This window comes from Cydia splendana, chromosome 10, assembly GCF_910591565.1.
Source record: "Cydia splendana chromosome 10, ilCydSple1.2, whole genome shotgun sequence".
NCBI classification, from domain to species: Eukaryota; Metazoa; Arthropoda; class Insecta; order Lepidoptera; family Tortricidae; genus Cydia; species Cydia splendana.
The window spans coordinates 898,154-922,751 of record NC_085969.1 but is presented as its reverse complement, the minus strand read 5'-3'; the positions used below and the strand labels follow the sequence as shown (position 1 = coordinate 922,751).

General features: G+C 41.0%; 1 protein-coding gene across 4 annotated transcripts; it reads left to right on the top strand.

Annotated features, from left to right (window-relative positions):
* Positions 1 to 58: 58 nt before the first annotated feature.
* On the top strand, positions 59 to 24,274 carry LOC134794099 (WD and tetratricopeptide repeats protein 1). Of its 4 annotated transcripts, none has more exons than XM_063765800.1 (14): positions 59 to 596; positions 678 to 789; positions 8,430 to 8,608; positions 9,962 to 10,157; positions 12,779 to 12,896; positions 13,879 to 13,988; positions 15,647 to 15,808; positions 16,769 to 16,896; positions 17,641 to 17,788; positions 18,292 to 18,388; positions 19,174 to 19,348; positions 22,135 to 22,303; positions 22,568 to 22,726; positions 24,164 to 24,274. In XM_063765800.1, the coding sequence occupies exons 1-13, from the start codon at positions 400 to 402 to the stop codon at positions 22,724 to 22,726; spliced, it is 1,950 nt and encodes a 649-aa protein (XP_063621870.1). In that variant the 5' UTR covers positions 59 to 399; the 3' UTR covers positions 24,164 to 24,274. The 4 variants fall into 4 exon arrangements, with proteins under 4 accessions (XP_063621870.1, XP_063621869.1, XP_063621872.1 ...); XM_063765799.1 differs by having other exon boundaries at positions 60 to 596; positions 12,776 to 12,896; XM_063765802.1 differs by having other exon boundaries at positions 62 to 596; positions 19,186 to 19,348.
* The last annotated feature ends 324 nt before the right edge of the window (positions 24,275 to 24,598 follow it).

The following is a 24,598-nucleotide window of genomic DNA, read 5'->3' as shown; positions in this document are numbered from 1 at the left end:
TTTTGTAATTTACGCCGTGGATACTTGTATTTTGAGCCACAAAAGGGTTCCGTATAGTGTTGTTCACAAGGGTTCCATTGTTGGTATTGTCGTGTAAACTCCACTTTTATGCCATAAGCAATTTTGTTTTTCTTCAATGGACGACAGCTGTTTGACAGCTCTGCTTTTATTTTCTATAGAATTTATCTCTCCATCACAAAAAAGCTTTTTGTTCCTCAATTTGTTTGTTATTTGAAAACAGAGTTCTAAATAGAGCTTTGTTGCCCTACGTTTCTAGTGAGAATCTGGAAATGAGGGCTGAAACAGAGTGCACTATAAATAGATTGAGCCGCAGTTAGTTTATAGTTTACGTCTGATTGTGATGATTTATCAGACATATTGAGTGCGAATTAGCGAGCTATGGGTAGGCGAGAGGAGCCCGCTTGGGCTAAGGGTACGGTGGGGCTGCTGGCGGCCCGGGAGCGCGGTTACGTGGACCGGCAGTTCCAGAACCGTCTGACGGTGACCCGAAGTATGATCGACCGCTTAGGGCTAGAAACAGAGTTAAACGGGCATATGGGCTGCGTGAACTGCTTGGAATGGAACCATGATGGATCGTAAGTGTACCTCAACCCCATATTTAGAGGCTGTTACCTTTATTTTCTACTAATAATTGACCTTTGTCACTTTGATCGTAGTGTTTTGGCGTCGGCATCTGACGACCTGCACGTCATCCTGTGGGACCCGTACCGCTACAAGCAGCTGCACAACATAGCCACAGGACACACTGGCAACATCTTCTCAGTCAAGGTAAGCATCTAAGTAGTTCTTTGGCAGTATAGGCATCTTGTTATGAAATTGTCAACCATAGATTGTCTGTCTTTGTTATTATTTGCTAGCGAAATTTGTATATAGTAAATTGTAAAATTATATCTGAGCTATTCTTTACTATTTAATTTATTTCACATGATGTTATGATCACCGATTATACATTGATTGGGTACTTTCCTCTACTTAAAATAAATTGTTTCACACTGTGCACGAAATAAAACACCAGATAATTATTAGGAAAACATAGATGCGACGCGCGACGTTACTATTAGAGATGCAATGGATAGTTGTTTGGCCGGATACCGGATATTCGGCTGGCGGAACTATACCTACATTTCGGTTTTTTTAAATCTGCGCATTGTGCAGATTTTATTATTATTATTCTCTTTATTTATTTTTCGTCTTAAGTTAGGTATTTTTATAATATGAATATAAAAGTAAAATATAAAAACACTTACAAAACAATAAAAAATACATATAAACACATTATAAAAAAACCTAACCTAGAGTGCCGCCGGCAGCGGGGCAGGGCCCAAGCTGCCGGTGGTCAGGGCCGCAGAGTGAGGAACCGACGTACTATACGCGCCGTGTCCAAAATTACCGCCTTCTGCATCTGACCCTTGATCCAACCACCCAGCGAGAGTCTCTCTAGGTGTTGGTCGAGACTCTTCGCTATGAGACCGTTCGCTGACACGACTATCGGAACAATGATCGTCGAGTCAACATCCCACATGGCGGTAATCTCATGAGCTAAGTCTAGGTACTTGCTGGACTTGTCCTTCTCGGCCTTCACGAGATTCTCATCATGGGGGATGGTGACGTCGGCGAGCACGACCCGGCGCTGCGATCGGTCTATCAGCACGATGTCAGGCTTATTGGCGACAATAGTCCTGTCAGTGATGATAGATCGATCCCAATAGAGCGTGGCACGACCATTCTCGAGAACAGGCGCAGGTAAGTACTTGTAGTACGGTACTTCGCGGTCCACAAGGCCGTATAGAAGAGCAAGTTGCTGGTGAATAATCCTGGCTACGAGATTATGTCTGTGCAAGTACTCACCGTTAGCAAGATGAGAACAACCGGAAATGATATGCCTGAGTGACTCTCCGGGACGGCGGCATGCCCGACAAATGTCGACCGTACCGTCCTTCAGGATATATTTCCGATAGTTGTTCGTCATCATCACTTCGTCCGCAATTGCACAGGCAAAACCCTCGGTTTCTCCGAAGAGGTCCCCGAATCGTAACCAGTTCACCGACGCGAGCAGGTCCACATCGGGTCCCGTGAGGGCCTTGTAGAACCGCCCGTGTAGCGCCTTACTCTCCCATGCCGCCTTGCGATCCGCAGTACTTAGTACCACAGGTTTGCGCCAGTTCTCGTTTGCCAAGGAGAGCGGCGTGAGGTTCCTGTCTACTGCCACCACATCACGATGCATCCCACACTCGTTGTTAAGGAAATAATTCCTGAGATTGTACACCTCGCGGTTGTGGAGATCCTTGGCGTTTAGGAAGCCTCGGCCTCCACACTTCCGTGGGATGTACAATCTCATAACTGACGAGCGTGGGTGTAGCATGCGATGTGTGGTGAGCAGTGATCGGACCCTCCGATCCAGGGCGTCCAGCTCGGTCTGAGTCCACCTTAGTATGCCAAAGGAGTATGTGAGAAGAGGCATTACCCAGGCGTTGAAGGCGCGCACTTTGTTGCCTCCTGACAAAAGACTGTTAAGGACTTTTGTGAGCCGACTGAAAAAGCGCTCCTTCACCGACCGTCTAATACCCTCGTCCTCAATACCCAACGACTGTGACATACCAAGGTATTTATAGGTCTCTGATTCAGAGATAGACCTGAAAGACATTGTCTCAGAAAGTTGTAAATTTGTTGAATTTACAACCTTCCCCCGCTGTACATGCATAACCGCACATTTATCGACACCAAACTCCATGTTGATGGCACTACTGAAGACTTCGGTGGTTTTCAGTAGCTCCAACAAGCCTTGGGTATTTGATGCAAATAATTTGAGGTCATCCATGTACAGAAGGTGAGAAATAACTTCACCCTCTCTCCGAAGCCGGCAACCTAGTCCCAAATCCTTCAGCAGGGTGCTGAGGGGATTCAGAGCTAGGCAGAACCATAGCGGACTCAGACTGTCGCCCTGAAATATTCCTCGCTCAATCCTTATAAAATCCTGTGGGCCAGGTCGGTCATCCCCGCCTCCTGGTTGACGAAGGACTGTGGTCCACTGCCCCATACACGCGCTTAGGAAGGCTCTCAAAGCTGCATCAACTTTGTACAGCTCTAAGACCCTCCCCAGCCATGAATGAGGCACCGAATCATAGGCCTTCTTGTAGTCAATCCAAGCGGCTGAGAGGGCCCCCCTGGTCCGCCGGATTTGTTGGCAGATGGTCATGTCTATGAGGAGGAGCTCTTTAGTACCACGGGACCCAACCCTACATCCATTTTGAGCAGAGGCCAAAATATTGTTTGCGACAATATGCGCGTTGATTTTTGCTCTCAAAATGGATGTAAGGAGCTTGTAGAGTGTAGGCAAGCATGTGATGGGTCTGTAGTTCTTCGCTTCCGTGGTACTACCGGACTTATAGAGCAGGAAGGTGACACCAGTTGTTAAGGAAGGTGGGAGAGAACCAAGTTCGAGGGCTTGTTGAAATTGTGCTGCTAAGTAGGAGTGCGAGCATCGGAACCATTTTAGCCAGAAGTTGTGCAATCCATCCGGCCCAGGACTTTTCCAGTTCTGGGCCGTGCGGATGGCACAACTTACGTCATCGGGGCTGATGGTGACTGCCCCCATAGGTTCAATGGACTCGCACTCACGCTCGACAACACTCATCCAACTCCCCTCGGTGTGTCCGACAGGCACCGACCAGATGCTACGCCAGAAGTCATTCATGACAGTAGCATCCGGTGGCTGCGAGTCGGATGCACGAAGGTTGGTTTCCTCCCACTTTCGGTACATCTTCCTTTGGTCACTCTGGAAAAGACGATTTTGCTGGAATCGGTCCACACGCTCTCTGTAGCGGCGAATACGGTTTGCCCATGCATAGACTTTCTGCTTTAGAAAGTCGATGCGCTCCGTAACGTTGGCCATGTAGTCGCGGGGCCTGATATCCGTCCCCACGAATGCCTGGTTTACAAAGCGCATTACTCGGGGGCGATTGTTGCCCCCCCTGAAGCAGATCAGCTTTGCGATAAGAGTCCTAAAAGAGCTGATACGTCGCTCGATCCGTATTTGCCATGCCGGGGCACCTCCGGCGGTCCTAGGTGCATGTTCAGAGTCCGGAAACTTGACTCGTGCAACACGGCACGCCGCGATGGCTCCGCAATACATGATCGCGTGCGTATCATCTAAATCTTTACTAGTCCGCAAATATGGCTCTAGTAAAGCGTTTAGGGCTCCCATTAGCGCTAGATTGTGTCTATTCATAGGCAAACGTGGTAATCGTGGCCTAGTATCGGGTGTGGAGCGGTACCGCGTAATCGCCTCGTCCAGAGTCCTCCTCAGTTGCTCATTGGCTGTACTACCCACACTCTGCGCGAACTCCTCCTCGTCGGCACTGAGATCTACCCGCGGCGCCCCCGGTGCCTGGTCGGGTGCCGGCACCGGATCCGGCGACGTGGCGGGCGGATCCCGCGCCGAGGTAGAAGCTGCGCGAGCAGAGAGAGCCTCCAGGCGAAGCCGATCAAGTGTCGAGTCATCCAACCGCTTTTGCCGCTGGATGACTCGCACCTGATCCGATAGTCGTTGCGCGGTCACGTCGATGGTCGGTTCGAGGGCCTGAAACAGTGGAAGCATTCGGACACGGTACGCGCATAAGTTGGTTCCCCCCTCTGTAGCCCCATAGTAGGCGCGCATGACGTTCTCATTAATGGTTTGAGACCATCGCATGCGACGCACTACACCACCGGCAGCGGGAGCCGTGGGCGGGGCAGGATGTCCCGCAGGCCCCAAGCGTGCCGACAGCGGTGGCCGCCCGCGCCGCGCAGGTGGTCGTGACGGCGGTGGCGGCGGCCCGCACTCATCGCTCGACTCGCTGGTGTCGGGCGCGGTGGCGAATTCATCGCCCGACGACGATTGCGAGGAGACGGATGATGCGGACGGGGGTGGTGGGCGTGCGTTTCGTGGAGACGCTAGTTGAGCTCGTGTTTTGCTTCTCGTTTGCATTTTCTTTCGCTTAGGGAGTTTTGTCGTACATGTTAGGACATCATATTCTATGGCCAATTATTATTATTATTATTTATTATTATTTGTGAAGCAGGCAGGCAGTTGACCTGTTCTGTTGACGCCTTTCTAGGTTCAAAATGAGTGCGCGTGCATGTCTGTGGAATGTTTAAATTGTTTTAAAATAATAACGAGTATGATCATGGCTGTGACTGTTTCTTAAATCCAATTTTGTTTACTCTGAAATCAAGCAATGTTACTATCCGGTATTAAAATAATGGCCAGATAGGCCGGATTCCGGATAGTCACCGAATATCCAGTGCATCTCTAGTCAGTCTCAGCTTTCCGAGTCCGGTCTGGACACATCCCTACAAATAAGTTTCTGTGTATGATGGGTGTTAAACAATCACCTCTGTGTCTAGTCTGTCAGAAGACTGATGACTTATCTCACGTGTGGTTGGACTGCGTCCGGAATTCGGATTTGAGAAAAAGAATTTTTGGAAGTTTGGGTTCCATGCACAATGGACAGATCGATTGTTGGTTGGCAGAGCCTTTATCTAACAAAGCAATCAGTGTATATACCACATTATTGATCTCTCCCTTGAGTAGGGAACTATGAAAGCACCCATGAGGCTGACATGTGTCCAAAGCCTCAATAAAAATCAGATTAAAAAAAAAATCTCTAGTCACTATACACGTTTTCATATAAATTCCATATTAGCAAATCGTTTTGACGGTTCTAAAAAAGAAGCTGACTTGACTAGTAGGAAAGTACCCAATTATTTTCTCGATAAGTCTTATGTTCCGTTTTAATAGTGTGTAATAGAAAAAAAACATGCAGGCAGGGTGTTAATTATTTTATGAAATATTTTATTGTCTTGTGTTTTTAAGTAGTCACACTACTATATACAGGGTGGAAAGGCACGACGATCCTTCCCGGAAGTATTAGGTCGTTTAAGTGATACAGAGACTATTTATTGGTAATGGTAAGAATCGTTAATTGAGTAAAAAATAAAAATTGCAAAAATACTACTTTTTAACTGTGGTGATAACCCTATAGCATGTGCACATGACGGCTAGATTAAGGATCTCCGTCGGGAAAGCTCGGGACTTTACACTTTTTTCCGATCGTTGACAGTATCGCAATGATGTATGAATGACGCATAAATGTCAAATAAATCAAATGCATGCAAAAATATTACAAACAATTTTATTACTTTCTTAGATAATTACTTTTTTCCAATATTTAATACTATCTTCTTTTCACATACGGTGTTCAAATGTACCTCCGTGTATTACAACGCCGCCGCAGCCCGTACCCGAGTATGTCGATGCACATGCGATATAGTGTATGCTCTTCGTCATTTATCCTCTGCAGAAAGCACCAATTAGCCTTTGTCTCATTTCGTCCGCAGTTTCACATTCCGTTTGGTTTGGTACACCATATCTTTTACACAGCCCCACAAATTTAAATAGCCACGAGCATCTAACATTTTTATTTGAAGAATATGACATTCAATAAGTTCAATGAAAATTTAATTTCAAACATCAGACGTCTTGTCTATTTCCTACCACGCAAGAAGGTTTGTTAGTTTGGTATTGAAGAAGTATTTATTCTTGATTTATTCTTAGTATTTCATTTTTGCAAGTTCATTTGGTGCAACTAACACAACCTACATGTAATTTTTTATTATTTTAAATAGTTTCCAATTATTCGAAAATAATTTTGTGAAACATGTTAAGAAACTAAAACCTTTTTATCAGTCAAGGAAACCAGAGATATTTATAAGACGATTGCGTACTTTTGAGTGGTTGTCAATGTCACCATTTGAACTGTCGTTGTAAACAATGTTGTGGTTAGTATTATTAATATTAAGGAATAACATAACTATTTCATTCAAGTATTGAACAAGTGGAACCACTAAGAAAGCGAAAATCCTGCAATGATTCTTACCGTGCTGTAAGCAGACCTAAAAATGGTTAGATGGCAACAAATTAGCATAATTTCCTGTCGAATACTGATTGTTTACAAGTAAGTTCATTGACCCTGTCACCTGTTAGGGTTAGAACAAAGTAGTTTTTTGCGTGGATGTTTAAAAGGTCATAATTTAGAAACGGTTGCCCATATTAACATAGTTTCTATGGAGAAAATATAGAGCTTAGGCTAAACTATCTCCCATTTCCGGAAAGGATCGTCGTGCCTTTCCACCCTGTATAAATCATAAAGTGAAATAGATAACATACACTAAAGAAAAAACGGTGGACTTGGTCACTTTTTGTTTAGTGTATGATATCATTGATATTTATTTCAGTTTATAATAAAAACCGGCCAAGTGCGAGTCGGACTCGCGCAATAAAGGTTCCATACCATTACGCAAAAAACGGCAAAAATATCACGTTTGTTGTATGGGAGCCCCACTTAAATATTTATTATATTCTGTTTCTAGTATTTGTTGTTGAAGTGGCAACAGAAATACATCATCTGTGAAAATTTCAACTGCCTAGCTAGCATGGTTCATGAGATACAGCCTGGTGACAGACAGACGGACGGACAGACGGCCAGCGGAGTCTTAATAATAGGGTCCCGTTTTTACCATTTGGGTACAGAGCAATGGTGCCACTATAATAAATATGTTATTAAAATTGTTTGATTTGTTTTTCTAGTTGTGTGTAGCCTCAACCTTATTATTCTGAATCCATCTAATAATAAACATACTGAAGAATAGTATTAGCATGCACTTAAAGCAATGTCCAGCATTCACTTTATACTTTCACAATGTTTGTTTGTGTACAGTGGCCTTGACATGGCAAGATAATAATAGGGCTATCAGTATATGCTTACTCATAAACCTATCAGTTGAAGTGCATTAATAAAACCTACAATAATTGTAAAGTATGTCATTGGAAACTCATTTTATAATTGTTGTATAAATAATTCTCTAGCAGGCCATAAAATGAAAACTTGGCGAGACAAATGCAATTTTTATTAGTCAAAATAATTATTCAAAATACAACGAAATTTAGAGCTTTTTATAGGTCTTCAGATCTCATTCGCAAGATCCTGGGACCTATTCAGAGAGAAGACACTAAGGCACCCAGAAGATCCGGAAAAATGCCGAGATCTAAATTTTGTTTTCTTCCTCTTTATCGCACTTGCCGATTCCAAAGAAATAGACGTAGATAACGAAATTTCGATTATTAATGTTGACGATAGGCTCTCAGGGCAAGCGGTTCAACTACCCATCTTCTTCTTCCTCGGTCCCTCATTGCTGAGAATCGCGACCATGTATGCTACGTCTCCACAGTGTGCGATCATAAGCCATATGGGTCACACACTGCATGTTGCCGCCAACCTCTTCACAACATCAGAACATCTCGTGGGTGCTTTTTCTCTACTCATATGTGCTAATATTATCAATACTGTATTGTATGTGTTTGCCCACAGTTCCTATCTCCCGACCTGATAGCGACCTGCGCTGCTGACGGCACGGTCCGCGCGCGCAGCATATGCGGCGGCGCGCCTCTACTGGAGTGCTCGTGTCATTGTGGAAGGGTTAAAAGGCTTGCCGTCGCTCCGCATAACCCGCATCTGATATGGTCAGCTGGAGAAGATGGACTTATATTGTAAGTTTCATGTTCTTTGATGAGTGTTTCTATATAACACTTTAAACTCTCGCGTTTTGTACAGATATTTAATTACACGAACGGGCCTACCGCGATATCATAACGATTTTGACGACCGGTCTGGCCTAGTGGGTAGTGACCATGCCTATGAAGCCGATAGTCCCGGGTTCGAATCCTGGTAAGGGCATTTATTTGTATGATGATACAGATATTTGTTCCTGAGTCATGGTTGTTTTTTTTCTATGTATTTAAGTATTTATATATTATATATATCGTTGTCTGAGTACCCACAACACAAGCTTTCTTGAGCTTACCGTGGGGCTTAGCCAATTTGTGTAAAAAATGTCCTATAATATTTATTATTTATTTAAAAAAAAAACATACCTTACAACAATGAAATCATATCGCGGTAGACCCGATCGTGTAATTAAATGAGTGTTTCTATGTTATATGACATAGCGTATGCATCATCTATTGTAGCATATGCGTCATTTGCGGCGGCGCGCCTCTGTGCTCTCTATGTGAGATGTCGCATTTGCTTTCTGAAATCACCTTAATTTCTGTGAAGCGGAACTTTTGATGAAGATCATAAAATGTGCCATTCTCAATCAAAACTTATTGTCTGTCGGTTGTCAATAAAGCGCTATTTCCATGTAGCTTCAATTTGAAATCAACCTTATCGACAACCAACAAAGGGGTAACTTTTGGTTGAAATTGTCACGAATGATGGCATAATAGTGTTTTTTGTGAGGCCTGTTTTCTAAAAGCTGATTAACGTATAGGCAAACTGGTGATTAAAGTTAGACCAAAAAAAGTCTGCAGCGATTTTGACAGCATACGCAGTGTAAGTGTATTGGTAATATATACGTCATAATTTCGTAGAAGTGTGACGTTTAAAATATAAAGGCGTATCCAGATTAGTAAATTTTTCGCCAATCTAATTAAATTGCCCGATCGAATCAGGACGTGCGGACGCAAACGCCAATTTGACTCGCCGAATTCAACCGCTGATCATGACCGATATTACCGATAAAATGAGGTGCAGACGCAAGAATACCAATTTGTGAGGCCAGTATTTTCGTTCTGGGGCATTTTTTTCAATTTAGAGGGCTCTAATATCACCATAAATCTAAAATTGGAGATTGACGCCTATTTCATTTCTGATCAAATCGGTCGATTTGAGTCCCGTCTGGATACCGCTTAACACATTCACTGCCCCCGACGCACATGTGCGTCCACCGTCATACAAGTTTGTTCTTAGGCTACGCCCTCTAACAGTGAATGCGTTAACACTTACACTGATTGTGCTATCAAAATCGTTGCAGATTTTTCTTAACTCTATTAATTGTACAGGCAACACGACCTGCGCACCTCCCACCGCTGCACCTCCGCCAACGTGCTGGTCAACCTCCTCAACCACCTCGGCCGCTACGCCGAGGCCAAGTGCGTGTCGGTCAACCCGCGCCGCCCCTACCAGCTGGCCGTCGGCGCCAACGACTTGTATGTGCGGCTGTACGACACTAGGATGATCAAGCTTAGTAAACTGCAGGTTAGAATCAGTTTTCTACAAAAATACTTGACAATTGGTCGTTTTTTCGACCATTATTGACATTTTCTATATTCATTTTCTTTTTTCTTCTATGTGTAGACTAGCTTTTGTTCGCAACTTTGTCTGCGTGGAATTAGTACCAGGAGTTAGAGTAAGTAGGTACGTACAGCGCCTGGATTAAATCTAATGGCAATCATTTCGAGCATGATATGCTTAATTGCTTACACCAATAACAGGCAATTCAAAATTTTCTCATTTCCACCCCCCTTTTCACCCTCTTTAGGGATGACTTCCGACATAAAAACTATCCTATGTCCTTCCCCGGGACTCAAACTATCTCTATGCCAAATTTAAACTAAATCCGTTCAGCGGTTTAAGCGTGAAGAGGCAACACATAGACAGAAAGACAGACAGACACACTTTCGTATTTATAATATTAATTGGCTGCTATTTAACTGATCACCAGATTTAGTAAAATTTAATACCAAAAAAATATATTTTAGCACCCTAAAATAATAAATGATCACCAAAACTATAACACCATTTTAATGTGAAATGATTACCAATTTTATTACATTTTATTATCCTATTAAAGGAAATGACACTAATCATTATTAACCCAAAAATAGTATATGATTACCAAATTCCAAAACCCAAATATATGTGAAATTATAACCAAATTTTTACATCTTGCTATCCTATTAAAGAAAATGATACCAAAATAATCATTGTAACCCCAAAAATAGTAAATGACCACCAAAATTAGAACTCCATTTTAATGTAAAATAATAACCAAATTTTTAAATCTTGCTATCCTATTAAAGCAAATTACTCCAAAATAATCATTGTAAACCCAAAAATAGTAAATGACCATCAAAATTGTAACCACATTTTAATTAAAAATGTGCAAATATTTAATATATCGTTGTCCTATTAAATTAATTAATCCACTTCGTCACCTTTCTAGTAGCATTTTATTTCTGTAACAGTCGCAGTTCTAACCTAACCTAACCCACTTTTCTAGTAGCAATTCTTTTCTTCAAGGGTCGGAGTTCAAACCTAACCTAACCCACTTTTCTAGTAGCATTTCTTTTCTGTAAGTGTCGGAGTTCAAACCTAACCTAACCCACTTTTCTAGTAGCATTTATTTTTTGGAAGGGTCGCAGTTCAAACCTAACCTAACCCACTTTTCTAGTAGCATTTTTTTTCTGTAAGGGTCGCAGTTCAAACCTAACCTAACCCACTTTTCTAGTAGAATAAATTTTTTGTATGGATCGCAGTTCAAACCTAACCTAACCCACTTTTCTAGTAGCATTTCTTTTCTGTAAGGGTCGCAGTTCAAACCTAACCTAACCCACTTTTCTAGTAGCATTTCTTTTCTGTAAGTGTCGCAGTTCAAACCTAACCTAACCCACTTTTCTAGTAGCATTTCTTTTCTGTAAGGGTCGCAGTTCAAACCTAACCTAACCCACTTTTCTAGTAGCATTTCGTTTCTGTAAGGGTCGCAGTTCAAACCTAACCTTACCCACTTTTCTAGTAGCACTTCGTTTCTGCAAAAAGAATAGATAGTATAGAGGGGTCCTGTCATTGTAAATTTTGTAGTCACTGTAAATTTACTGCCATCTATCGACACACGACTAAAACTCAAAATGAAAACGTATAAAGTTATCAAAAAATGTATATATGTATATGGATCACACCATCTAGCCGAGGATAGGCTAAAGGTGTGTGCGGCATCTATTCGAGAATGACTTTTACTTGAATTCCGAGGCACGTTTTTTCCTTAGACTTTATTCATCTTATACGAAGTTACATGTCTTTGGTTTCTGTAAGGGTCGCAGTTCCAACCTAACCTAACCCACTTTTCTAGTAGCATTTCGTTTCTGAAAGGGTCGCTGTTCAAACCTAACCTAACCCACTTTTCTAGTAGCATTTCGTTTCTGTATGGGTCGCAGTTGAAACCTAACCTAACCCACTTTTCTAGTAGTAGCATTTCGGTTCTGTGAGGATCGCAGTTCTAACCTAACCTAACCCACTTTTATAGTAGCATTTCGTTTCTGTAAAGGTCGCAGTTCAAACCTAACCTAACCTACTTTTCTAGTACCATTTCGTTTCTGTAACGGTCGCAGTGCTAACCTAACCTAATCCACTTAACTGATAGCAGTTTAACCTACTTTTCTAGTAGCATAACGAAATGCTACTAGAAAAGGTAGGTATGCGGTGCGGGGTACGGGGGGTTGAGCGGGAGGGGCTAGTAATTTTGGCATCAGTTTACTTTATTTGGTAATATGTATACATTTTTTGGTAATCATAGTGGTTTATTTAGGTGAAAATATCGCATTAATTTGGTCTTCAAGATTTGGTGATCATTAATGATTTTTGGTGATCATTCAATATATTTAGTATTTGAATACAATTTGAAGTGCAGTCGTAATTAAAACGGTGGTACTTTTGTATTTTTAGGCCTTATTTTTTTGGTGTTCAGTATTTTTTTTTGGTAAGCATGATTTTTTTATTTAGGGTACCAAAGTATTTTCTGGTGGTCATTATATTTGTAGCCATATTAAGTATGGATTATTTTCTGTTTTATTTAGTATATAATAGAGTATAATGGTCAGCAGGTGCAGTCGGCCGGCACGCGCGTGGCGTGGGAGCGCGCCAACGTGCGCTGCGCGCGCGCCGGCGCCGGCGACCCCGACATGAACATACCCAGAGCCGCGGTCACTTATTACGCACCCGGTAATATATTATATAAACATGCTGTCATATATTCTAATTATATATTTTTTATAATAACCTCAATTCCTGAAGTAAAAGAATAAAAGTACGTATTACCATTTCTAATAACGCTTACCCGATTGTAACTCTGTATTTATCTGTATAGGGATTTTGACCCTTGGAGACCCTATTATACATCTCTATATACATCTCTATTTCTCTAAGGATAATTTGATAAATTATATAATCTTATAGTTCTGACACTTAGAGACAATTAGACCTCTAAATATTTTTTTTTTGTGATTTTATATCTGTATTTTTTCATATTATTATTATAGTTTTTTAGGGTTCCGTACCCAAAGGGTAAAACGGGACCCTATTACTAAGACTTCGCTGTCCGTCCGTCCGTCCGTCCGTCCGTCTGTCTGTCACCAGGCTGTATCTCACGAACCGTGATAGCTAGACAGTTGAAATTTTCACAGATGATGTATTTCTGTTGCCGCTATAACAACAAATACTAAAAACAGAATAAAATAAAGATTTAAATGGGGCTCCCATACAACAAACGTGATGTTTGACCAAAGTTAAGCAACGTCGGGCGTGGTCAGTACTTGGATGGGTGACCGTTTTTTTTATGCGTTTTTTTTTCGTTTTGTTTTTTTGCATTATGGTACGGAACCCTTGGTGCGCGAGTCCGACTCGCACTTGCCCGGTTTTTATTTATGTAATTCGACATTAAGAGACCATATACATTTCTAAGTAATTGTAATACGTTAGTTTGAATTGGTAGTTACAGTTAGTTGTATTTTATAAAATTGTTGATGTATTGTTCTTATTTTTGCTTGTATGAAAATTCAATGTTGACGTGTAAAAGTGCCATTGTGGCCTATTTGCTGAATAAATGTTGAAGTATGGAAATGTATTGTACAACTACGTCCGATTACTTTTGTAAAAGAAACTGACTTGTATTGGTATAGATTTAAATAATTGTTGTATCGTTCAGGTCACCTCTCGATTGAGCCGAACGAGCACAACTTCCCTAAGAAAGCGACCACATACGTCGCGTTTAGTCACGACGGCAACGAGTTACTCGTTAATCTAGGATCAGAACAGGTACGAAAACTTGAAATACATAGTATATTAGTTATATTACATACCTGTTAGTAAATGAGAAACGTTGGCTTTGCCTCGGCCAACAATAGGGAATATTACGCACAACACAATCCATCACAATCTGGGCGTCTACCGCGAAACAAGAAAATCCTATTTCGTTATCTAACCTCTCTATCACTCTTGTATATTCGAGCGATAAAGAGGCAGATAACTAAATTTCGATTTTCGTGTTTCCCGGTAGGCCTTTGTTAACAAATCGCCTTGATGCTTCAATGACATATTTTATTGTCTGTGAAAACTTGTCAAAAATCAGTTTAAGGCACAGTATGTATAAGTTACTCTATGGTTTACTAGCTAGCTTAGTGCTGCACTCTGGCGGCAGAACATTGCAGTAATACCCCCTATTACATGTGATCTGAAGCTTTCTTATTCACTGGCCGAGGTGTGGTAGGTATACTATTTTTTGTTCGACGAAGCCGGAAAGCGGTAACTTCGTTTAGCGGGCCGAAAGTTGACGCTTTCCGGCCGGAGGGCAGAAAAATATGTTGTTGAAAATTATCAATTTCGACTTTCGGCTTCTATAAATAAATAAATATTATAGGACATTCTTACACAGATTGACCAAGTCCCACAGTAAGCTCAAGAAGGCTTGTGTTGAGGGTACTCAGACAACGATATATATAATAGTAGTAGTAGTAGTAATCACTTTATTGTACACAACACAGGTTTACATAATATTTACAGAAATAAAGGTACAAAGGCGAACTTATCCCTGTAAGGGATCTCTTCCAGCTAACCTTCGAGTAGATGAGGGGAGAATTCAAATTAGATAGACAAACTTACGGAATGCACAGTAACAGTTTAAAAGTAAACTAACCAAAACGTCCAAAAGTAAATAAAATACATAAATAATATTATAAAATAAAATACATGCTACATACATAAATACTAAACATATATTACATTTAATATAATTATATATATATATATATATATATATACACAAGTGTCAACAAAAAAAAAATAAACATCAGTACTTAACCAAATCACGCTTCGTTGGAAAGCATATGTAAGTTTCTTCAAATTAGCCTTGAGTGACGCTACAGACTGGGACTGTTTGAGCGACAGGGGCAACTCGTTCCACAACTTCACAGCGCGTACCGTGAACGAATTCGCATACGATCGTGTCTTATTCGGGGGAATAGCAAGCGTAAGATTAGCACTTGAACGTAAGCGGTGTTCACTGCCTTCAGCCAGATAATTAAATCTCTCGGTAAGGTAAGATGGAGAGCAGGGGTTAAAGAGTACGTTGAAAAGCAACGACAAGACACGCACATTTCGGCGTCGGCGGATCGGTAACCACCCGAGCTGAGAGCGGAATTCAGAAATGTGATATAATATATAAATACTTAAATACATATAGAAATCAACCATGACTCAGGAACAAATATCTGTGTTATCACACAAATAAATGCCCTTACTGGGATTCGAACCCAGGACCATCGGCTTCACAGGCAGGGTCACGTTATGATCCGAGCCTTAATAATTGCATTATATATTTCGTGAAGCTTCTTGAACGTCAGCTGCCGCTCTGTTTTCGGATTGAGAGATTGGCAACTAAATTTTCCTTCCCCATTTCATCAATGCTTTGTTTTCAGATCTACCTATTCGATATAAACCAGGGCCGCCGACCGGTCCTCGTGGAGTCGTTCATCATCCAACACAACCACGCCTATAGGGCTGGAGAGGCAAGGGATCCAAGTCCTGAGCCAGAACCTCAGCAACCATTGCCGGAATCTGTACGCGCTTTAAAAGAACGGGTAAGTCATTTAACCCTTCATAAATTATAAGGATGACAGAATTTATTCAAAATTGAACACTATCACTTTGCAAAAAGTTCAAAGTTACGTGGGAAATACATTCCCTCTGCCTATAAAGCTGTATGTTAAGTGTCGCAAAGCGGGCAGACCGTTACAAAACTGAAAACTAAAAACACACAATGGAAAGTTCTACGTCATAAAATGGAAAGTCGTCACTATGACTACTTGTACATATGACTATATGTAGGGTACTGCTGTAGTATATAGCAATTGGCTACTCCTAATAATAAGGTTTCAATTGGCTTGTTTCTTTCTGATTATATACTGGCCAATAACTGCAGCAGTTGCCCTACGTAACGTACAAATAGCCATACATTTGACGTGCCCATCCCCCGCAAAAATCGGCAGACTATTTTGTACAGAAAATGACAGACAAGGCGACTCCGGTTGTCAAATTCTCTAAGATTACAATAGTACATTTTTGGTAACCGGGCCAAAATTATTTTCGTTGTAGGTTTTTTGTCCCCAAAAAATGTGTCGGAGTGGAGTTTTTGTATGGGGTGAAATTTATGTTTAAAATTTTCTCAAGAGAATTTATCATCTACAGCTAGTAAGACATGCAATAGCACTCAAATGTTCTTATTTATTTGATAAAAGACAAAAATAGAAGCGTGACAGAGTGGTCAGACACAAGGTTCGGATACCGGTATTTTAAGTATGGGAACAAAACCGGTATATTTTCGTTCTTTGTTAATTATTTCATTTCTAATTGGGCAATCTAATAATACGAAGTCGTTACCTAAACACACAACTGAGTCCTACATATGGAGTATAAAATAATTCGAAATATATGGTTATTTCGAAGTTTTCTCAAAAAACCGGTTCCGATCCCTGGTCAGAAACAAGACAAGGAAAAGAATTTTGACCCAACCACAGAGGGGTTAATCCTGTGTGTTGCAGGCGAACGAGCTGGTGAACGCGGGTAACTACGCCACGGCAGTTGAACTGTATAACGCAGCGTTAGGAGCTTGTCCTAACCACGCCATTCTGTACTCGAACCGCGCCGCTGCACTTATGAGGAGGGGCTGGTATGTATACTGAAGTAGAAGGAGTTATTCAGCTTGGAATCAATTTAAAAGTACTAAAAATTACTCCGCGTTGAAATCCGCTTGACTTTGTGCCGGTGGCTATTGAGACGGCGGGGCCTTGGGGTTCAGAGGCTCGCGCCTTCTTCAGGGAATTAGGGCGTCGTTTGCGTGAGAGGGGCTGCGATCCTCGCTCTGGGTCGTATCTGGTTCAGCAGGTATCCATTGCAGTACAGCGGGGAAACGCAGCGGGAATAATGGGGACATTTGAGCCAGGTACGATTCAGGACGGGTTATTTTAGATTTAATTTTATAATATTAATGGATGAAATTGTATGTAGATTGTATTTTATTGTTTTAGAAATAATTGCTTATTTCTTAGTTTTTAGGTATGTATTTATTATTTAAAAATTACTGTCTTAGACTTGAACTCACGACAGTGGATCGCTAGCCCATTGCTCTGCCATCTGAGCTACCAACACCTCACCCAAGGACAGCAAATATTTCCACCATATAGGCAAATATAGGTCTTTAGGAAGGCACCCTAGCGACATCTACCGTAAGAGCGTTACACTTTTAAACGGCTACCGTAGTCCAAGTCAAGTCGGGGTTTGTAGAATTAATTGACTAGGAACTAGGAGTGATTTCCAATTTTTTTTTAAGAATTTTCAAATACCCACCTAAATATCGGGTAATACCGTAAATCCTTACATGTTTTTTACTAATTTATTGTTATAATATTACCAGGTCTGGCGACACCTACGCAGCCATAAAGGACTGCTACCGGGCCATCAAACTAGACTCCGGACACGTCAAATCTCACTTCAGACTCGCTAAGGGTCTGATGGACCTTAAGAGGGCGCGCGAAGCACACGAATGCTTGCTTTACTTTAAGGTAAAACCGCTCAAAAACCATAACATTGGGTTATTAGTGAAAGAACCCCGCAGCAAACATAGGGAAAAAGTAGGGTTTCAGTCAAATCTCACGAAATTTTATTACGATGTCGATTCATGGCTCTCGATATTTTTTTGTATGGGCACTCTTATTATTTCAGAAACAACTAAATGTTGTTTCATACAAAATATATGCAGCATACCTACCTAGTTTTCGTAAATCATAACATCGGCAACTGTCACCCTGTGTCACATGGTATCACGATTTTAGGGAAGACATCACAGAATTAGAACAATAAAAACCTAATTCTTTCTGAAAATATACTTCTGAGGGAGTTGCGCCTTTATAAATAAATAATCAGGAGACTTTAATCTACATTCATACTAAAGATTCGTCATTTTTTGCGAGTGATTCTAATAGTATGAGTGATTTGAAATTGTAATTGCATGTAGGGCAGCTGTCATTGGCGGACACAGGGTTAGTAATGTTGTGGCTATGTGCAGGACAAGTTCCCGCGGCACGCGTCGAGTCACGCGGTGTTCCTGCTGCAGAAGGACATCAACGTTGCTCTGGACACAGTCGAAACCCAGGCCGACGAAGGTAGAACCGCAATCTATACGTTTGATACTCCGTGTTTACTCAAAAAACTCAATGTTTGTTGATTTTTGTAATCCCTGAAGTTGAACTTTTTTTGTTATACAATATTCTTAAACATTTTTGAAGTGAAAACTTCTTTAGCGGCGCTGTGCACTTTTAGTGATGGGGAAAAAATGTTAAACTTGTAACAGGTGATCGAAAAACTGTTACAATGAGTTTTTCTTTATTGATTTAGCCATCATGCCATCTAGTGAGTTTCCCTCTAACTGGTACTCATGTAACCGAGTACTAACAGTGATGTGCTTAGGGGTTTCAAGTAATGCGACGAAATAACGCTAGATGGCGTTGACCTCAATTATACATAGTGCGTCATTGACTTTTCACTTCTGCCGGCACTCCCGGAGTGCAACCCGTTGTTTTTTTTACCACAAAGGTTTTTTTTATAAATCAGTGCGCAAAATTGCAATCCCACACTAGCGTCTTATGAGTGTCTGAGTCTTGTAAGCGCCGTATGTATGGAGAATGGTGTCGCTGCGTTAGTTGCGCCAACGCTGCGTCGAGCTATTGCTCGTACATAGAGTTGACTAGATGCACGACGCTCGGGAGACGCTAGTGGGGGGTGGCTCTTCGAAAGCTAAGTACTTTGATGCAATTTAGAGTCTGAAAAGTTGGCTGAAGAGCTGTTCGAAAGTGGATATAATACGCTTATCAATATATTATGTAATTTGTTTTTAGTTTCCATATTAAATGTTAACGAACTGAAATCTAGAGATAATTTAATATTGTAGCCCCTTCCTTAGCGCCGGGCGAGGCCGAGGAGAACCAACCCACCAGCCTGCTCGAGCGCCAACTGCGGGCCGCGGCCCTCGACTACTCGCAGCGGTTCCTGGGCCACTGCAACACCACCACCGACATCAAGGAAGCCAGCTTTCTGGGCCCCGATGCTAATTATATAGCCGCCGGGTGAGTTGTGCTAACAACTAAAATGGTTGAATCCCTCGCTACGCTCGGTACTATTTAAATGTATAACAAGTAAGTTCAAGAGTTAATTATGAAATTTTTAAACCCCTGCGCACGTCACATTAATTTTTGCCGTGATAGTTATCTGTTTTTCGACACTATTTTTAGTTTGTTAACAAGAAGCTGTGAAATTAATACAGTAAAATTATACATTTAGCGTTTGCGTCAAATCCGGTAGTTCTGATTTTTTGCAGCATAATCCAAGTTGGTGACCTCGAGCGCCGAACGCAACTTTGTCAAAAATCGAAAAATCTGCGAAAATTTCGGTGTTTGTTTAGTTTTGGGCGATTCTAACCCCAAAGGACTAGTTTTTGATAGTACCTTCCTTAGACGTTTTAAAAGAAGTCTAAATTTGCTACAATACGAGATTAAAACTGTCTCTGTAGATTGAATAGTTTCCGAGATAAAGGCTTTCAAAATTTAGATTTTTTTGAAATTGAGCTCGTAAGCTAAGTGAGTGCAGTGAGTATGCACTTTTGACTCAGGCGATGCCGCTTGGCACGATTGTTCCTAAGGTCAAACAAAGCTGATTTGGCCCAGTAGTTACGAGATCGTACCGTGCATACCCCCCAAAAAGGGAGGGGAAAGGTCGGATCCCCAGGTCCAATCTTTGCTATATTTCTTCCTACTCTTAGGATATAGGGCACGTTATATATCATTTTCATATAATTTTATCTCGGAAACTTTTAAATGTACAGCAACAGTTCTAATCTCGTATTGTAGCAAATTTAGTCTTCTTTAAAAACGTCTAAGGAAGATACTATCAAAAACTAGTCCTTTAGGTTTAGAATCGCCCAGAACTAAATAAAAACCGTAATTTTCGCAGGTTTTTCGATTTTTGACAAAGTTGCGTTCGGCGCTCAAGGTCACAAAATTGGATTATTAATTGGGCCAACATCATAAATATGTAGTAGTTTATATATATTTTATTTATTTATGTAGTTTATATGTATAGTTTGCTTTTTTTATATTCACTGAATAGGTATATTTCTCTCTCTGCACCAATTGTAGATGTCTGTTTGGCCCTATGGTTGACTGGTAGAGAATGCCATTTGGCATTAAGTCCGCCATTTGTACATTTTTGTATATACTTTGTGCAATAAAGTTTAAATAAAATAAATAAATAAATAAATAAGTCTGCAAAAAATCAGAACTACCGGATTTGACGCAGAAGAGCCACGTTACAAAATTCTACAATTTCACTGGATTAAATTGGGGAGTGGTAATCTTTTGCAAATCACAAACACTAAAATAGAGAAAAACACTTAAAAAAATATGGTTGTCTGTAAAGTCGGTTTACGGGCGATAATTTTGCGTGATAACGTCATAAGAAAACATTGATGAAAAATTGCCGTAACGTTACCATGGAGATCTGTCCACAACGTTAGCATGGAGATCTCTCCACAGCGTGACACTTTTTCGTGCATGCTACCGGTGTTCATCGATTTATAAGACGTTATCACGTCAAAAAAATTTAATTTATTTATTTTACAAAAACATACATGTACAGGGTTGGGCAGATTAAGTGTCCTAGTTTTAAATAACCATAAAATTAAAACAAAGCTTCAAATCTGAATATTAATCAGTCATCCCCAAACAACTTTCGGATATTTTCTAGCATATGACCCTGCAACACGTTCTGAATATAATAGTCGTAGTTAATTTTTACTCCCCGGTCAATGAACAGCAGTGGTAGTTTGCCCCTAGGTGATATGGCACCCCATACCATGACAGCCGACGAACGCGTTGAAACCGCTGTACGGCTAATTTGTCTACTGGAATATTTCTTAATGAAGCACCGTAAACACGATAATTTTGTTGATTGTGGCTATCTTGCAATTGAAACATCTTTTCGTCGGAAAAAATAATATCTTGCACGTTCGGAATTTTTGCTTGTATAAATTTACAACGAGCTGGCGTTCCGCGTCCATGTTGATAACAATATAAAAACAATAGATATCAAGCTGACGTCTAGAAATCATAAAGACGCATAAATTCTCGATTAATAAAAAATAAAATAGTTAAAAAAAGTTGTGCTATATTTAAGTAAAATGGCAGTACAAAACTAGGACACTTAATCTGCCCAACCCTGTATATATGGAACCACCCGATAAGCAAATAAATGCCTGTGTTGGGAGGCACCGCTCTTCACACTAAAAGAACCTAGAATCACAAGGGGAAACAGTAAACACTAAAAGACTAGAATTACTGAAATTAATAAGCACTGCACAATACACCGGAATTTTGAACTTTCCGTCACCTGTCCGCTGCCGCGGAGTGATTTCGGGCCGTGATGCTAATCTGTGATCGAAGTAAAAAAAAAACAGGATTCGAATCGACTAAGTCACGAGAAAATCCTCAAGATTGGTAATTAAATTGTTGGCAATCGTATTGTGATCTATACTCTGATTCTTTAAGTATTTAAATAAAAGTAAACAAATAATTTGTACATTTTCGGGTAGTTATAAAATTTATTGGTTAACCAACCAAATACAAAACCGCCTGAATCTGTCACTGAACGACCTGACTTTTACCTACATTATTTGATCATGTAGTGTTTTCATCTACCCTCAACTGGTTTAAGGAGCCATTTGAGGGTAGATTTTGTTTGCTTTTATTTAAATACCTAAAGATACAGAATACAGACTATAATAAGCGGTACGATTTTTCAAAAATTCCGCTCTCTGACCCTACGGCATTTTAAAATGTACCTATTCGTTATTGAGCAGTTCGGACGACGGCAGCATGTTCATCTGGTGTCGCCGCACTGGCAACATCGTGCGCTGCCTGCGCGGCGACGAGTCCATCGTGAACTGCGTGCAGCTGCACCCCGCCGCCTGCCTGCTCGCCACCAGCGGCATCGAGCCCTGCGTGCGCCTCTGGAGCCCCAGGCCCGAGGTACACATCAAATACTAGGTTCACAATCTTAACTATATGAAAATAAGGCACATTTTTGTTTGCCGGCGCAAGCTACGTACTCTCTCGAGTAGTTTTTTGTTTAAAGAGAATATTGTTTTTAAAAGTCATCAGTCGTGAGTCTTGTAAGGTGGTTATTGGTGGTTAGTGAGCTACCATTTCGTGGAGATGTGTTCCTGTTTGGTTCAGAGACCTGTAGTCACAAGTACATATCATTTACCTAACCCTCAAAATATTTGTTTATAGGACGGCGTGGAAGAGCCCCGCGTAGTGCTGGACTCGGGCTCGGCGGCGCACGAGAACCAGCGCCGCATGCGCAGCGACCCCTTCGAGGCCATGTTGCTCAACATCAGCTTCGCCGGCGCCGACCGCGACCTGCACTCGCCCGCCTGCCGCGCCAGCTAGGTCAATATAAACTTTATGTCCGGACAATAGGGCTCACTTTTCGAGAAATTTCCCAGCGAGGTCACCCAATTGTCGATAGATGGCGTACCGGAAGACGCGAATCCTACATCGCGCTAAAGATGTGCCAACGTAGATTCCATAAGTAGGGGTACTTTTCCATGGTTTTTTTTTTGCGTAATGAGTGAAGCGCCTAACGGTACGAGGTACGATCTTAAATATAGCGCCTTAAGGCTCTTTTTCCTTTGAAGCAATGTCGTGGCGAGTTTACCCAATTGTCTGGTAGATGGCGTTGTGCCGGCCGACGCGAATCGTACATCGCACTAACAATGTGCCGACGTACATTGTATCCATATCTGTTTGGTTTCTATAATTTATGATTTTTTCAAGTACGTCGTAGAAAACCTTCGAGCAACACCGGCTTCCGACACATCGGAAGGGAGGGGCCCAAGCGATATCTTACCGTACAAATCTTTCTGCCATTTTTCGCGGGGGGAAAGGTGCACACAGTCGCACTTCTCACACACTTACATACAAAATCCAATCTGTAATGACGACACAAATACATAGAAAATGACACACGTCAAAAACAAATCTTGCAAACCTCGATCTCTTTTTGTGTACGGACGAGTGACAAGTGTCACAATACGCACACTAACACATTTTCGTTGAAGTATGTTATTGTATTCTGAGAGATGAGAAGTCGGATTTGTCGCTCGACCGATCCGCAATTTGTACTGAGCGAGCAAAATCGATAAATCCAACAATTACATGAAACTAAAATATAATAATTGTGTTTGAATGTAATTAAACGTATGATATGTAAAAAAAAATATTACATGTGAAATGTAACACTTTCTTTTTGTAAATTTGATGTCCCCGACCTCTTTTTATAACAAAAAACCGAGCAAACAGGCATTTTTGTGCAGCAGTGTTCACGCGCGCGTCTGGACTCGGTCTAGTGAAAAATCCAAGTGCAACTAGTTTTATTACCCGCGCTAGATTAGATTGACGCGCTAATCTTGTACCTCGGCAGAGGGGAAATAGTGCGAATGCCGCCTCCCTTCCGTGTTGCTCGAAGTAGAAAACCTATGTTGTTGATCTTAAATTTACTAGGTAGTTCATGTTTTAATTACATACATTTCATAACAGATGGCGGTATTTTATTCGAAGTGATTTTTAAATCGCGACATACCGTCTCATGGCTAAATTAAGTTGAAATTAAAGGCCGATGCGTGTGCGTAGACGTGCACGTGCGCGTTGTAGTATACAGATCCTTATGAGAGACGGCACACCGCTTGCGTGACGTGTGCGTGTGCGTGTGCGGCTTCTACATTTTAGCGCACGCGCACGTTACGCACACGCAGCCGGTGTGCTCTGGCCTTAAGTGCAAGTTGAAGCACAAAGTTTTATAAACGTAATTATTATTTTCTTTTACAGGTGCAAATTGGAATATGTGATAGCCGATATACAAGATTCGCTCGGTTTCTTTATCTTCGCCAAGTCAGCTGTAAATGTAAATAAATTATTCATTAAATGATACGCGCCCAAGCTTTCATTTCCTGTATAAATACTCGACCAACTAAATTTTATTTAGTCAGTAATTTACAGATTATTGACTATACTATATTATAAAATAAATGATTTCTCACATGCTATAAAATTTGGGGCTAGACCTAATCTTATACATTTATACTGATACATTTTATTTGGTCGAGTATTATAACAAAAACTATATTTGTTTTTGTGTCAGGTTTGGTGCTAAGGTTTGAAAACTGAAATGAATTGTCATTTGCTGTATTATATTATAAATGCATAGCATAGCGATGACACGTATATTATCATTTTTGTTAGAATTAATTTATAATATCGTTG

Coding starts and splice junctions, on each gene's coding strand:
- LOC134794099 (XM_063765799.1), top strand. CDS start 400: ATGGGTAGGCGAGAGGAGCCCGCTTGGGCTAAGGGTACGGTGGGGCTG. Junction 13,989..15,646: donor TTAATCTAGGATCAGAACAG/GTACGAAAACTT, acceptor CTTTGTTTTCAG/ATCTACCTATTCGATATAAA. Junction 17,789..18,291: donor AATGCTTGCTTTACTTTAAG/GTAAAACCGCTC, acceptor GGCTATGTGCAG/GACAAGTTCCCGCGGCACGC.